The 16,350-nt window shown below is 31.5% G+C and overlaps 3 protein-coding genes across 3 annotated transcripts; all 3 read left to right on the top strand.

Moving 5' to 3' along the window:
- Nucleotides 1-7,012: 7,012 nt before the first annotated feature.
- BO83DRAFT_327519 (uncharacterized protein) lies at nucleotides 7,013-7,180 on the top strand (the record flags this gene model as incomplete). The annotated part of the gene is made up of 1 exon (XM_025528093.1): nucleotides 7,013-7,180. A coding segment is annotated over one exon (168 nt), but the record flags the coding sequence as incomplete, so codon positions are not given.
- Nucleotides 7,181-9,208: 2,028 nt separating this feature from the next.
- BO83DRAFT_422048 (uncharacterized protein) lies at nucleotides 9,209-10,131 on the top strand (the record flags this gene model as incomplete). The annotated part of the gene is made up of 2 exons (XM_025535018.1): nucleotides 9,209-9,459; nucleotides 9,505-10,131. Exons 1-2 carry the CDS (start codon nucleotides 9,361-9,363, stop codon nucleotides 10,129-10,131), a joined length of 726 nt encoding a protein of 241 aa, XP_025381773.1. The 5' UTR covers nucleotides 9,209-9,360.
- A 1,851-nt stretch (nucleotides 10,132-11,982) lies between these two features.
- Nucleotides 11,983-14,143, top strand: BO83DRAFT_219960 (uncharacterized protein). The gene is made up of 2 exons (XM_025526806.1): nucleotides 11,983-13,952; nucleotides 14,020-14,143. The coding sequence occupies exon 1, from the start codon at nucleotides 12,090-12,092 to the stop codon at nucleotides 13,932-13,934; it is 1,845 nt and encodes a 614-aa protein (XP_025381772.1). The 5' UTR covers nucleotides 11,983-12,089; the 3' UTR covers nucleotides 13,935-13,952; nucleotides 14,020-14,143.
- Nucleotides 14,144-16,350: the final 2,207 nt, after the last annotated feature.

Genomic DNA, 16,350 nt, shown 5'->3' with positions numbered 1-16,350 from the left:
AACCCTAAAACCCTAAAACCCTAAAACCCTAAACCCTAAAACCCTAAAACCCTAATAAAACCCTAAAAACCCTAAAACCCTAAAACCCTAATAAAACCCTAAACCCTAATAAAACCCTAATAAAACCCTAATAATAATAAAACCCTAAAACCCTAATAAACCCTAATAAGAATTTTTTATTAAAAATAAATATATTTAATTTAATAATAAGTAAGTTTTTTTTTAGTTTAAACTTAGTTTAAATATAATTTAATTTAACTTCTAGGAAAGTTTCTTTTAAATTCTATTTTTATTAAATTAATAGATTTTTTTAGTTTAATATCTCTCAGAGTTCTTTATTAAAGTTTAAATATAAAAGATTATTTAGTTATATTAATTTATAAAAAAAAATTACTATATTATCTAAAAAAAATTAATATAGCTGGTATATATTATAAAATTCTTATTTTTTTTTATTATTAATAATCTTAATAGGTATTCTTTGAGAATAGAATTTTAATAAAGATAAATCTTTTAATTAATAAATTTAAAATATCTTCTTTTTTAATCTAATATAATAATATTTTATTATAATTTATTATATAGATTAACAAGCAGCTGTATTTTAAATAATTTATTTTATTAAAACTAATTTTTTCTTCAAGATAATTACTGGAAAGACTAATATTTTTAGTATTATAAAATAAAATAAAGAAATAAAAAGTAAATTTTATAATTTAATTTTAGTTAATATTATTAATATACTGATTATAAAAGAGCTTAATGTCTATATATATATTTTTATAAATCTTGAAACATGGGAAGCTTATTATATAATATTTTAAAGATTATTTTAAATATTAAATATTATTAGTTAGTAGAATATACTCTTCCTATATATATATTAGAATAAGCAGGGAATTTAAATAATAATAATAAATATATATATAAAATAAAATCCAGGTTAATAATAATTATTATTTAAATAATATTTAAACTTAATATTATTATTAAAGAATTTTATTTTAGATTTAAAAGATTATTTTCATAAACTTAATCTAATTTAAGAGTAGATAGAATATTTTTTATATATTTTAATATTTTATAAAATATATATTCAGAGAAACTTTTATAAGAAGCTTAATAAATATTCTATAAAATATATAATATATTTTATATAAAATTTAGCCTCACGTGATAAGCTTCTTGTAAAAATAAAATTAATATAAAATATATATTTTAAAGATATAAAACTTTATAACTGATTAAAGTATAAGCAAAAGACTTAGATATTAAATAAATTATATAAATTAAAATTAATATTAATTTTATATAATATATCTTTAATAGTGTATTCCGTGTGGCAAGATATTTAAAAAGAAATAATATATTTTATTTATTTTTTTTTATTTTATATTAGACTGAATAGATTCTTGATATAAATAAAAATTAGAAAAAAATAATAAGATAATATTAAAAATATTTTAAAGTTTCTTAGAATTTATAAAATTTTTATAATATATCTAATTTTATTTTAATTAATAATGACTTCTATTCAGTTACTGGTTTATTATATACTGGATTAATATTAAGAGCGCCATCTATCTAGTCTTTATAAAAAATTAATTAATATAACTTTTTCTAAAATCTGTAATAGTTGAAATTTTATCTTATATTAAGGTATAACAGCGGAGAGTTAATAAATTATATAAATAATATAATTAATTATTTATTAAAGTCTGTTTATATGAAGAAGCCAGTATTCTGGAAATAAAAATTTATATAATAGAAAATTAATAATAACTTAGTTTAAATTTAAATAAAATTAATTTTATTATTAAATTAAATATATTATAATTTATTTTCTTTTATTATCTTATTATTATCTATTGATTACTATTATTATTAAATTATAAAATTAAGTTTAAACTGTGTTCCAGTAGACTTTAAAAGCAGTATTATTTATTATAATAAATAATTTAATTAAAAGAATTAGATATTCTATAATAATATTATTTCTCAGCTGGGATAAGAGTATTAGAATTATTATTATTTAGATTTTTTAGAATTTCAGTACTATGCTATAATAGATTAAAGTTAGTTTAAATTTAATAATTACTAGATTAAAATATACTTATCTTATAGCTTCTACGGACGGGGATTATAATCTTAATTAAATTCTAATAGAATTAGATACTGTAATATTCTATAAATAAAGAATTAAATTTATTATAAATTAATTAATTTAAACTCAGTAGCAATACAAATATATTATTATATATATAATATGTCAAATTATTACAGATCTAATTAATTAAAGAATCAGTATAAATTTAATTATATATATTGACTAGAATTAAATAGAGTTTAAACAGAGACTAACTTTAATTTAAATATAAAATTTTTATACTGTCAGCTTTAGTTTTAATAGTACTGGATCAAGATTTACTTATTAATAGTAATTTCTAGAAATTAGATATTTTCTTTAAGACTCTTTTAAAATTGGACTAAGTTTAAATTTAATATAAATTTTAATAATTTAAAAATTAAATATAAATTAACTTTGATACTGATCTCTTATATAGTGATACAGAGAGATAGATATATTAAAAATTATATTATATAAAATATTATTACTAATCTTAAGCCAGTATTTATTCTTATTAATTTAAATTTAATAATATTTAAGAAGTAATATATACTCTATTATATTATTAATTAAAAGCTAATTTATTTTTAATTTAATTAAAATTAATAAAAATATACTTAATCTCTTTAGAAGAAAGAAATAATCTTAATACTAGAATTAATTTTATAATTTAATTAGTTTAAACTTAGTTAAATCAATGTAGAAATAAGAATTATACTATAATATTAATTAAATTAGAATAGATTTGGTGCTGTATTAATACTTGAATTAATATATATCTGAATACTGGGCGCAGTATAACCAGAGGAAATTAAAATTATATTTAAACTTAATTATAATAAAATAAAAACCTGACAAGTTTTACTTTACAGTGAATTAAATTTGAGGTTAGTTAAAATAGAATTTAAATTAATATTATACCAGACTGGAATATATATAAAAGGCTCAGCTAGAATTAATACTAGATTTAAATTAAAATTTAATATAATATAACTAGTTTTAATAATTAAATACAGCATGTAATTATTTTTAATTTTAATAGTAGACACAGACAGCTCAGCAGAAATTAATATTAAATTTAAATTAAGATTTAATATAGTATAACTAGTTTTAATAATTAAATACAGTATATAATTATTTTTAATTTTAATAGTAAGCATAGACAGCTCAGCAGAAATTAATATTAGATTTAAATTAAGATTTAGTATAAAATAACTAGTTCTAGTAATTAAATATAGTATATAACTGAGTCTCTTATCAGTAGTATATTGAATATAAATTAATAGTTAATTTAAATCTAACTGGAAGGGCGCATATTTATATATTAAATATAAAATTTATAAGAAATTATCTTTATATTAATCAGGATTATTCTGAAGTAATTCTAAATATTAATTAACAGACTATTTTATTATAAATAAGTTTAAATTTAAATAAAATTCTACTTTAGATAAATCTAATTCCAGTTTAAGAAGTAAGTCCGCTAATTTCAGATATGATTATTATAATTAAATTATTATCAGAATTACTTTAAATATATAATTTAATTTTATTAATATTTAAACTTACAGAATTACTTATCTTGTGATTAGTTTAAACACTATTACAACTCTGTAAAGAATAAAGACAAAAAGAAAAAAAAGAGAATATTTAATAAAAATAAAAATAAGATTTAAATATAAAAAAATACTACAGAAGATAAAAATAAAAATAAAAAAAAAAATTAGAAAAAAGTATAAATAATAGAAAATAATAGTAATAATATATATTATAACTTAATTTATAATCTTATTATTATAATAAATTAAAATCTGCTTATAACTTTACTTGTATATAAACTGTTTTGATTATTATAAATATAGCTTTAATAAGTTAACTAGATTATATATTATATATTTAAGAGATGTATCTTATTTCTTTATTAAATTTAAACTGAACTGTATAGATTCAACTACTTAAGACTATATAAAGTTAAAATTTTATTATAATCAGAAGACTTATCTTCACGTAAAAAAATAATTTATTATTAATAGTAAATCTTTGATATTAAATTATCTTTCCACGTGATGAAGATAATTCAGTATTAGTTATAAAGATCCTGATACTGAGCTATCTTAATTATATAATAAAGCTTATTCAGTGTCAGGATTCTTCTGACACTGTTGCACTAATTTCTGACCCCCTCGCAACTGAGACCCCATGCCACATCGAGCCATTCTTTCGTCTAGTGCCAAGCTTGGTCTAGCGTGGTTTTAGTGCTGGGGTTAGTAAGATAAACAAAGAGTGTAGGTGATGACACCGGTATCCGGAAGAACTGTATTAACCGAGACCATTGACCCAAGGCCATTAGCACCGTGGCGGGCGCAGACTTTTACCGAGATTGAGATCAAACCAGACCGAGAAAAAGCACAGGCCCAAGCCTTACAAAAGCAGGCTTCAGGACAGGACATAGTAGTCTTCTCAGATGCATCGGGAAAGCAAAACCAGCTAGATGCAGCAGCAGTATCTCTCGACTGCAATCTACAGGTCCTAAAATCTCAACAAATCAGTATCAGCTCAATAGAATACTGGTTGATCTATACAGCTGAGCTCATAGTAATTTACTATACTACTAGATTAATATTCCAGCTAGTACAGAGAAATCAAAGGAGCGCGGAAATAAATTATAAGCCAGCAATAATTCTCAGTGATAGCATGTCTGCCCTACAGATAATCAAAAACTTATAGAATAAATCAGGCTAGTATATTATCCAGGCTATTCACCACTCAGCTGGCAAGCTGAAAGCCCGAGGAATTTCACTGTAATTGTAATAAGTACCGGGTCACTGCAGGAATCCTGGAAACAAGACAGCTGACCGGCTAGCCAAGAATATAATAAGTATAGATAAGAAATACTCCTTCAAATATTTTCTTATACAGAAGAAAGGATACATATACAGAAAAATCTATCAAGAGTAGGAACAAGAATAGAGGATCTTAAAAAATAGAGAGTACCTGCACTGTATTAACCAAGGCCTATCATCTAGCAGGTCTTGTTATCTATATAACTTACTTCCTCGGAACCGAGCATACCTGCTTATGTAGCTCTATACAGGCCATTCATGGCTGGCAACATATAGCAAACAACATAACTTCCGGGAAGATGAGTAGTACAAGTATAGAGCTACAGAGATAGTGGTATATATACTTATTAACTGCCTACGGCTTAGCATAATACGTCAAACACTGCAGCAAAAGATTGGAGGAGTCTTAAATAAAATATCAGATATACTAGGAGAAGCAGGTCAAGATAAGGAAAATAAGTTATAAGATATCCCGCCAGACAGCAGTATCCTCAGAACGGTCCTGGACTTCGCGGAGGCATCACAGAGATTTCGAAGTCGCGCGCCACGAGAGCAGCAAAACATAATCCCAGACACTGGCCCACACAGGCCGTGACAAGGCTCCAAGTTCGTCAGGAAAGTAATAGTTCACATCCAGAATCGATTGTTTGTGGAATTAGGATAATAAACTATATATAATTAATAAAATTATTAATATTCTAGTAAAAATTATCTGATATTCTTTAAAAGAGATTTTATAATTTCTTATATAATTATAATAGATTTCTTATTTATTAGCTAATAGGTTAATTACTGTTTAAGCTATTTATTTAATTTATTTAAATTTTTAGTTTATTTAGTTATTTTAATATTACTGGCTTATTTATAAGATTAGAATTAATATATTACTATACTTGCTTTGCTTCAGCCATGATTTTAATATTTTTAATCTATACCGGCTAAATATAGAAAGTAATTAACTGATTAGTAAACTTATTTATTTTTGTTATTATTATAAGTATTTATTAATTAAACCTTTAAATAGACCTTTCAGTAGAGATAAGCTGGGCTTATAACTGTCAGGAAATTTCCTGGGAAAGGAGAAAATAATAAGGATTAAATAATTTAATATTACTAGACTAAAAAGAATAGATAGTCTAGTATAAAAAAATCTAATATAAAGATAATAATATCTCTTCAATTATATAATTAAAGGAGGTATGGTCAGATAATAATTATAAAATAATAATATAATCAGAATTATGTGATACTAGTCTTAAATAGAAAACTAGATATCAAATCATAAAATATATAAAGATAAGTATAATTAATAAACTTATTAAAAAGAAGTAATCCTACTGTCTAATTAAGAAAAATTAAATTTTAAAATAGATAACAAATGAATTAAATGACTTAAATAACTTAAAAGACTTAATCTAAAGGTTTTAAACAGAAAAATATTTTTTATTTATCTTTAATTCACTGTCTGTAGTAAATGAATCTAGATCAGGATCATGAATCATCAAGTAAACAAAGAAATTGTAGTTAATTAATTATAATAATATAAGAATTACATGTAAAAGAGGAGAATATCAAGTTTATAAAAAGTAAGTCTAATTTATTCTATAAATATTAGATATTTTATATAATTTTGTATGGGGCATGTGATAACTCTGGATATTCATGGGAACAAGGGTTTTTATATAAATAAGCAAGAATTCAATTAGTAAGGTAAAAGTGATTTCCAGCTGATATAAGATATCTTTAATTATCTATAAACTGTAAAGCCAGAAATTCTGCTTAATAAATGAAAGGTTTACTTATTCCAAACTAGATATTATTCAAAGCCAGTAACTGAGAAATTATTATCTCTTATTAAGATTATCTACTCTAACACGTCCGTGATAAAGTATTTATTAGATAATAGAATAAGAAAGTCTCTTTTTAATTAGAGTGATATATTTGTGAGTTTATATACTAATACCTGGTTCTACTTCTCATATACCTGCCTCTTTTTGATTATTATATTTTTCTTGACCTCAACTGATGTGAATGGGTGAAGCTGTCAGAAATTACTTATCATAGTATTTACTTTATAGTTATAATATATAATAATTATCCACGGGTAGATTATCTTTATTATGTTAACAAACATATCATTACTGGTGTCCACTGGTCTAAAAAGGAAGACAAAGCCGGAGTATTATATTTTTATCTTACTAAGTATTAAGAGGTAAGACCTGAGTATCAGTCTTTTTAATCTAATTATCCTTGATATAGTGTGAAACTCTAGTTTTATGTTCCTTTCACTTCATTTTACTATAGAATGGAAACCTGAGCTTGTCAATCTTGCATCAACCAAGTCATGTTCTTACATGTGTTCTAATAGCCCCTTTCTTCTGAATGATGTAGAATATGCCTTCAAGACTTTGAAGTATTTGTCATTCAGTAAGGCTTGTATTATGCCTTCTAGTTGTTTACTCATAACATATCTAACCTATCCAATCGCTGGATGACTGGAGGGTGCTTTACCAGTATTGACTGGGGATATGAGTTATTTACATAATTAGCACACCGCAGACTTTAGTGAATTACTCATTCTGAACCTAACCAATTGCCATGTTATATTCTGTAGATCATCTACAAGTTTCCCATTCTGGCTGGATATATAGTATAATACATGCAAGGCCTGGTCCTCCTGGTGTCCCGTGTCACACCCATTTATATAAAAATAGACCATTAATAATAAGTTCTGCCACCTATGAATTAGGTTCCTGTTTCATGTCCCTGATTTCACAGTAGTCTTATCTGGTATCCTATCATAGCAGGACATCTTCTATCTATCTTAGTATTACAGGTCTGGCACAGACAGTAAGTGGGTAATCTATATATCTATTAAGAAAGTAGAATAATGCTATCCTATTATTATCTTGGCCACATTTACTTGATCGGGCAAGGTGTGGGGCAGTTTATAATAATAATATTTCAAACGCTTGATATGTATACAGACGAGCTAGCTAGCTATGCAAGAAGGTGACGAAGGTGATTGGATTACTAGATCCAAGATTATATCATATTTCTTTATATTATTAAAGACACACCCAGCACTGTGGTACTCTAAGACACCAATAATTTTCTTAGACTTGCTCTAATTTCACCTCTAATTGTCTAAGGTATTGAGTAGGCTGAAACCACGTGACCAGCAGACTTGGCACTGACCTCAGAGGAGGATGGTATACCGCGTCTCCCTGGAGACAGTGGAAGAAACATGGTATGAGTATTTGCCACTGGCAAGATCCCAAGACTGGAATTTCCTTATTATCTCTATCTAGGTCTCGCGAGGTAGGTGGAGATTAGTTATGAGTTGAATCTCTACACGATTCAGAGAGCAAGGCAGTTCTGGTGTTGGGTGCGCCTTTGGGGACTCAGGCATCAAGGTTGTGGGGATAGCTTAGCTTCTTAATCGGGTCTAGTGCAGTCATATAGTACTGTTTCATATTTATATTCATATCTATATTCATATTTATATTCATATTCTTATACCCGATTGAGCTGGTGTAGTGAGATGCTAGCTATGCAGGTGCTTCATTGTTTAAAGCAAAGAATATATTCTGTAGAATCTTCTAAAAAAGTATTTAGTATAACCATAGAATCCCTAACTATCAGGGAATATTATAACTACTCAAGTATACTCTTCTGTCTATGACAGCAACTGATAGTTATATACCAGTCATAATATAATAATCACTCACTTCTATACTATAAAATCATCCAGAACCAGATTCATTGACTTTTCAATTATTATTATAATCTTTCCCTTTTAAATCTTACTAAGAAATTATCCACAACTCCAACTGGCCTACAAGATACCGTATAAGTAAGGTATTTATTGTTGGTTCCGGCTAACCAGCAACGGTTCCCACCTCGCGGAATGTACTGGATGTTCAATAACTTAAGATATATAAACTATATAAAAGCAGGTTATATAAAGTATTTAATACTGGTTATCCCGCTGCACAGATTATAATTAAAAGGAATATTATTATATATCCACATTAATTCAACATTCAGTCCGACTCTCAATATATTATCTGTATTGTATTAAGTTACTTGATTTTAAATCTATCATTATAATTTATTAGGCAGAGCGGCCAACTGCCGGCAGCCCATCCCAACGGGTCATTATCCGATCATGTTACTGATTATTATAATTATGTAATCTCACTGCAATATGAAATTATCCCAGTGGGGCTTGCTACGCGACTGTCCCGAAACAACCTAATTGATGGTGAGTCAGAAGAGATCCTCTGGGTTAACTATCGCGAAAGTCTGCACTGTCTGTTGGTAGCTTCTCGCAATCCTGGTCTATTAATTTCTCCTTCTATTTCTGGGCATCCGGAAATCCTGAGAATGCCTCCCTCTCATGCACCGTACGGCAAATGGACAAGCCCACTCACCGCGGACCGGTTGGCAACTGACAGCATTTCGCTGCACGAAGTAGTCGTTGATGTATGTGCTCTGTTCAATCAAGCTTACTTGGTCTGTCGCTAACAGGTACAGGAGTCAACTGGTGCTATTTACTCGGTGGAGTGTCACCCTACCGAAGGTGGTCGCTTTGCAATCATCCAACATCTCAACGGACAAAGCCGGGACGTCTTACCAAGAGATTACAGTGCACATGCAACGGTGCAGGAGCTTGGAGGCGGCTCCATTATGATGAGGCCGGATGGAAGAGTACTCTTCTCAGACGAAAAATCTTGCAGTCTGTATTTGTTAGACCCGGCATCAAGTGAAGTCGTTCTCGTGCATTCGACAGTCCAGGGCGTTCGATATGCCGATTTCTGCAATCATCCCATCGATACGCAGTGGGTGCTTGCAATCAAAGAAGACCACCGAGATGCGACCCCCGAGACCCAGGCAACCGACGTGCACAACACTTTGGTGGCGATTGACATTCTCTCTGATACAGAAGTCACCATTGCTCAGGGCGATGACTTCTATTCGCATCCTAAGTTTGATCCGTCAGGCAAACATGTGTCATGGATCCAATGGAGTCATCCTGACATGCCCTGGACAGGAACTGTGCTTTACGTAGCCGAGTGGGCGGGTGGATGTCTGAGGAATATAACCAAGGTCGCTGGGGAGTACCAGAAAGAAAGCATCGCTCAATATATAAAATAATTTAATTCCTGGAATTAGATAACTTTTTCCTTTCTTTTCTAGATTTGTTAGTCCTCGTGAATACACAGGCTTCATTCAGACACAATTAGTCATAGTAGTCTTTAGGTTGTCACACCCCCCAGGGGATCCTGACAAATCTTTTATTAACACTTTTAGTTTCTTTTTTTTATTTTCTAGCTAATTTTTATCTTATTATTTAATAAGTCCTGCGTCCTGATTATCTCTTTGGGGATTACTGTCAGCGATCCTCTGAGTCTGGGAGGTCACGTGGCCTGTGCAATGCAGTCACGTGGTACGTCATGTGACGACTGAGGTGTCACACTAAGTAAGCAAGGTCATGTGACCTGAAGCACTGTAATCTTAAACCGCTCCTTCCGAGCGTGCCTAGATAGAAGAATCAAGCGTTTACTACAACTTCAATATTGACCTAAAATGTCGCTCCAACATTATATTTACCCTTATACACTGCTCAGGAGTAAATGTTATAATGGATTGACTGGTTTACACCTCCTGCTTGCGTCACATGGACCCCGGGAGAAGGAAGCTCAAGTTCCGATATGACCCGAAGTTGGATGAGGCGAGAGTTTCTGGCCTGTTTGGAATAACATGTAAAGTCCAAAAGAAACCTGGAGCTTGGGAGAGTATTAGGAGATGCACGGACCCGCGTTTTTGGTGGAGAAGGAGTTGTGTTTTCGCCAGGCTTACTACAGAGTAAATTTGAATACCGCGATCAGGCCCTCATTAAACAGGCCAGTTCCACCATCTTACGATCAAGTCTTCGCTTCGATAATTTCATTGAATGTTGTCAGTCTTATTACTGTCAGGTCGGTTCATCTTTGGTGCCACTTGAAGTACTTGAAGTATGTACTGCTATTGGACGAAATTTTTGATGTTTAAGCAAACGATTGACCTACTAGAATGAAATGACTTTCCAAGTACAGTATAGTGAGTTATTAGGTAGAAAATGGGACATGGCTTGTTGACCTATTCTCTTAGATAAGAGTAATGAAATATTCGGCCTTACAGTGGGAAGACTAAAGATTGGAATTTGCGGGAGCTAGACTGGTTTGAAATAACTTCCTAATTCATACTAGCTTACTAATATTTGTAACTTATCACGTAGCGCCGGTCAGCAGTCAGGACTGGTAGTGACTAGTTCCATTATCTTCCAGCCTCATGGCTTGTCATCCCGGTTCAGGCGTCCCATCAGAAAAAACAAGTGCTAGCGTATAGTGGCAGTGTCAGATGTAGTTATGAGACTGAGGCTGACGTAAGGATGGTTGTAAACCCACCTTACTCGCCCTACGCAGTAGATTGAATATGGGAGAAACGGATCTCTGTAGTTTTAGTGGACATCAAGCAGTGATATAAAGCATGCATTGCACTCCATTAAGGCCGGCAAACGGTAGAGAGACACCAACATATTGATCTCAGCGATCCGTCACACTCATGCTGGTTATATTCGCGCAGTGGTAGCGGGAATCATAATACTAGCAACAGCAGTCTCCATCGAGGGTTAAAAAGTGCACGTATTGCATGGATATTCCACCGCTGTAAGACTTTAAGCAGATGTCAGTTCTCAACTATCCTATTAGATCAATAGAACATATTAAAATCTTACTTACTTAGTCATCTGATAAAGACTCGGAGCCCAATGCTGTTTCAGCTTATCTATGATTAGTACATGTAAGGTCGGGCCCCCCAGCCCCACACAGTCTGGAGCCGCTTGCCCAACATAGTAGGAAACCCGACTCTATATGCTCACATTAAAGCCGTCTCGTCGCCTGATGCAGACCAGGTACACTTTCAGCTCCTCCAAAATTCAATTTGATTCCTGTCCATCCATCATAGATTGTTGATTTGGCAAATTTACTTGGGTGTCGCTGCCCTCTGCTAGTCAGATAACATTTGTCCTTTTCCGAATATCCTATCAAATAGTCAATCAGCTGACTCCACCTATGAATCATACAAGTGAAAACATACACGAGCTGAGAGAAAGCTCACCCCGGCTTAGTATCGATCCCACCGAGTCACGAGCATCGTCTGATCGTCTCAATTCTGATGTGAGGACCGCTTATTCAAGGACAGCCTCGGCGCGAGGTTCCACTTCCCTGATAAATAAACCACACAAACGCAGATTTGATTTCAGTGGCTCGTGGCTATGGGAGATCATCTGTGCTGCTTTTGCCGTGATTGGTATCGCTTCACTGGTCGGGTTCCTTATCAGAATTCATGGCACGCGGTATGCAGACTGGCAATACACTGCTGCGCCGAACACAGTAATCTCTATAATTATGACTATCACTGAAGCTGCGCTTCTTGTTCCTATTACAGCCTGTCTCGGTCAGCTCAAGTGGAACCTGTACCGCAGGCCGGCCTCTCTTGAGTACATGCAAGCCATTGACGAAGCAAGTCGTGGTTCCTTCGGATCATTTCAGATACTCTATCGGGCGATTCTAGGATCAAAAACGGGCATCTTAACATTCTATGGAGCTTTCCTCACCGTCATAGCTCTTGCTGTCGACCCTTTTGCACAGCAGATTCTCACTTTTCCCTTGCGGCCAACTCAGTCTTCAAACGACACTGCTTTTATCCAATACGCGCACAACTACAGCTCTGGGATTCAAGAGTATATTGGGTCGGATAATGTTACTAGCTTTGGACTCTCGTCATTACTACCACGTGCTATACTGAGTGGGCTTTCGCTTTCAAATACTTCTCTCCAACCCGAATGCAGTAGCGGAAGCTGTTCATATCCAAAGTTTGTCTCATTGGGTGTCTGCGGCCAATGCGAAAAGGTTACTGAGCAGACAACTCATGATTGCCAAGGAGCTGTCTTAAAAATAGAGGGTAGTTCCTTGACTCTATCAGACCCAGGTCTCAACTGCACTTACACAGCGCCTTACGGGTTCAATGTCACTCTTAACACGAATAATTTCTTCAGTCATCCCGAAGATGGGATGATCTCGCAAAGTGGGTCAACCTATTTCTTTGACATGGGTTACTGGTCTTCTATTCCAAGACAAAGTGGGAAAATATTCGATATTGAATCTCCTATCGTTTCATTCATTACCATTAGTTTGAATGGTTCCATTATCTATACCGCCAACAACCTCACGGCATCACCAAAGCTATCATTCACGGAATGCGCATTTTATTGGTGTGAGAAGGAGTATGCACCTACCAACTACTCCGGCTATGCCGCTGGCATCCCCATTTTGCAAACTCAGCAACTGCTTTCACGAACAGGCGGCCCGTTGACACCCTTGTCAAAGTCTCTGTCCAATGACACATCCTATTATGTCCCTGATGTTATCTTAGAAGACTTACCCATCGCACTTGAGAGTGTGTTCAACGGCACATCTTATTCCAAGGGCTTTTTAGGAGAGAATGCCCAATCTGGGTTGACTATTACATCGCTTTTGCAGCTGAGTAACATAACTGAAGTAGTGGATTCCATTTCCACTAAGCTCACGGACACTATCCGTGATTCCAACCACAGAATCCGTGGAACAGCTTTCAGAGACGAGGCTTTCATTGATGTGAGATGGCCGTGGATAATTCTACCTCTATGTGTTGTTCTCGGATCCGCATCGCTGCTGTTGGCCACTGCAGTAGCCACGAGGAAGGAAAATACTGTAGTTTGCAAAACTTCAGTATTGCCTTTGTTGATGAGCGACCTTGATATTGCATCTGAATACAAGTTCAACTCTTTGAGAAACGTGGATGAAGTGAAGAGGATCTCAAAAAAGATAGTTGTTATTTTGGAACAAGATGATGGTTTGAGGCTGTCTGAAATTTGAGTACATATCAAAGAATAGGTATGAACAAAGCTTTCTCCGGCTCTTCTAGATTTGATTTCATGCAACAAATATTGATGGAATCTAGCCTTTCAATGTTAGATAACTTTTAGGGAAGAACTTGGCTGCCCTCAAAGTCATTTACTACTTCTGTAGATGAATGTCAGATTATTCTGCCCTAAAGCAACAGGGAATCGGAACTTGCTGTCCAACCTAGTGGCGTGACCCCGCATCAAAGTGTGAATAGGGATAATTTTAGGAATTCCAGCGTTGGCAACAGCTGTCCGAGATCGCGGCAGGGGTAATGGAGAAATGTATAAGATACAAATTCACCAGTCACAACCTCAACTAGTTCGGAGGCACGTACATCGGATAAGGCTAGCTGGTGGGCACATGAGACGTCCTCGGGTTAGAAATATCCTCAGTAATTTAACTGTTCCAATTATTGCCCTGCTTATGACATTCTACAAAACTTATATATATATATATATGAGGACCAGAATCACTTCCTCATAAAATATCCTGTTCATTTCCTTTCAGAGCTCGACGAATTTGCGGAGGATATGAACAACCCAGACAGTGCATTCCCACGTCAGCACCAGCACCTCCGCTTGCTCACTGACCACCTCAAGCGGGCCTATTCAGATACAGTGATGATGATGATAATGATGCTTATTCATACGCTCGCCCCTCGCTTTAAGCGATATGCAGGGAACCACTATCTACTCTATGTACATCCATTATGTACTGATAATGATCTTTCACAGCTGGATTTTGAATGAAAAGGAGCTCCAATACTAAAAACAAGAAAGAAAGTTCATCATCTTTTCGTGCTCTGTACTAATACGCTATAGTACTAGCTTGGTATTTTGTTATTCATCTGCGGAAATACTTATAAAAAATATAGGTAATGATATAATCTGAGGCTAGCTTATAATCTGTTTCCTGCCTCCATGGATTTTTTTAATTAGATATATTAAAATCTTGTGATAGAACAACCTAGCTATCAGGAGCAAGATTATCAGGATGACGTATTACGGTGATTATAGGAGTCGTGAGGTCATTGATAGCGGTTCTATACTATCCTGACACTTATAGGATACTGATTTCTTTAGAGAAAATTACTGATCCCTCAAGATTCACAGTTTATAAAGATCTATAAGATAAAGAAACAGAATTCAATAATATATTCTAAAAATAAATAAATAACTCATAGTAGGCTATCTATTTATATAAATAATTATGGAAAAAAAACAGAAAAATTTAATTGATATAATATTATTATATCTCTAAACACATATTGAACCAAATATAATCTATGATATTTATATATATCAAGAATATTTAATAATGAAAAGTTTTTATTAGAGGTACTTTCTAATCTTATTTATTAATAAGATTTTATAATATTTAGTAATTATTATAGAAAATATTTTCAATATAATAGATAATCAGATTCTATCAAATAATATAAATAAAAGCTTTACAAAGATATTCTATGACCATTATAATAGTATTATCATTAGATATATTCAAATAGAATCAAGTATATCATTTTCTTTCTTTTAATTTCTTAAGATTTAGAAAGATTGGTCTTACAGTGATTACAAATAAGGATATAAATAGTTAGAATAAATAATTATTAATCTAAGTATATCTTATCTATGCTAAGACTTAATAAAAAATATAATATATAAATCTTGATATTAAAATTGTGAGCGCCAATCAATGACTCATATTCAGAGCGTCTAAACTAAAATATCGAACATGAGGGAGGAAAGGAAAGGAATATAAGGGATTATATATAAATAATAAAGATAAGCAAGCAAGGTGAAGTAAATAAAATAAATAAAATAAAAAATTATATTATATATTTTTATCATATCTTGCTATTATATTATCTTTCTTTGTAAGACTGGCTGCCCTCAGCTAGGGGTATGTTATTATCTTTATAATCCAGTGTGAACTTATCAGTCTTGGTAATAGCCAGCCACTGCAGCAGTTACTTAGGGAATCTAGAATAAATAAAATATTTAATATAATAATTTTATAAATAAAATAAAATATTCTTAAAATTTCTAGTTAAATATTATATATAATCTGTTTTATCTGAAGTAAATCATTTAACTCTATATTATAGATAATTATAATATAATTAACTAGTCAGTATCTTTTTAACTTTTTATTCTATTTAATTATTAATTTTAATAGGAACGGCAGTATCTTAAATTTAATTAGATAGAATTTCTAAGAAATTTTATAAATATAATTTTTTAAAATAAAAGATCAGATATACTTATATATTTTTTTAAAAATAAATCTTATATATATTATTTATTTTATTAATAATTAGAATTAATCTATACTAGCTATCAGAGAGCTTTTAAGAAGATTAATTCTAGTACTAGTTTTTTATATT

Source organism: Aspergillus eucalypticola (genome assembly GCF_003184535.1).
Source record: "Aspergillus eucalypticola CBS 122712 chromosome Unknown BO83scaffold_69, whole genome shotgun sequence".
Lineage (NCBI taxonomy): Eukaryota > Fungi > Ascomycota > Eurotiomycetes > Eurotiales > Aspergillaceae > Aspergillus > Aspergillus eucalypticola.
The sequence above is the reverse complement of the archived record's forward strand: the minus strand, read 5'-3'. Positions and strand labels throughout refer to the sequence as shown.

Coding starts and splice junctions, on each gene's coding strand:
- BO83DRAFT_219960 (XM_025526806.1), top strand. CDS start 12,090: ATGAATCATACAAGTGAAAACATACACGAGCTGAGAGAAAGCTCACCC.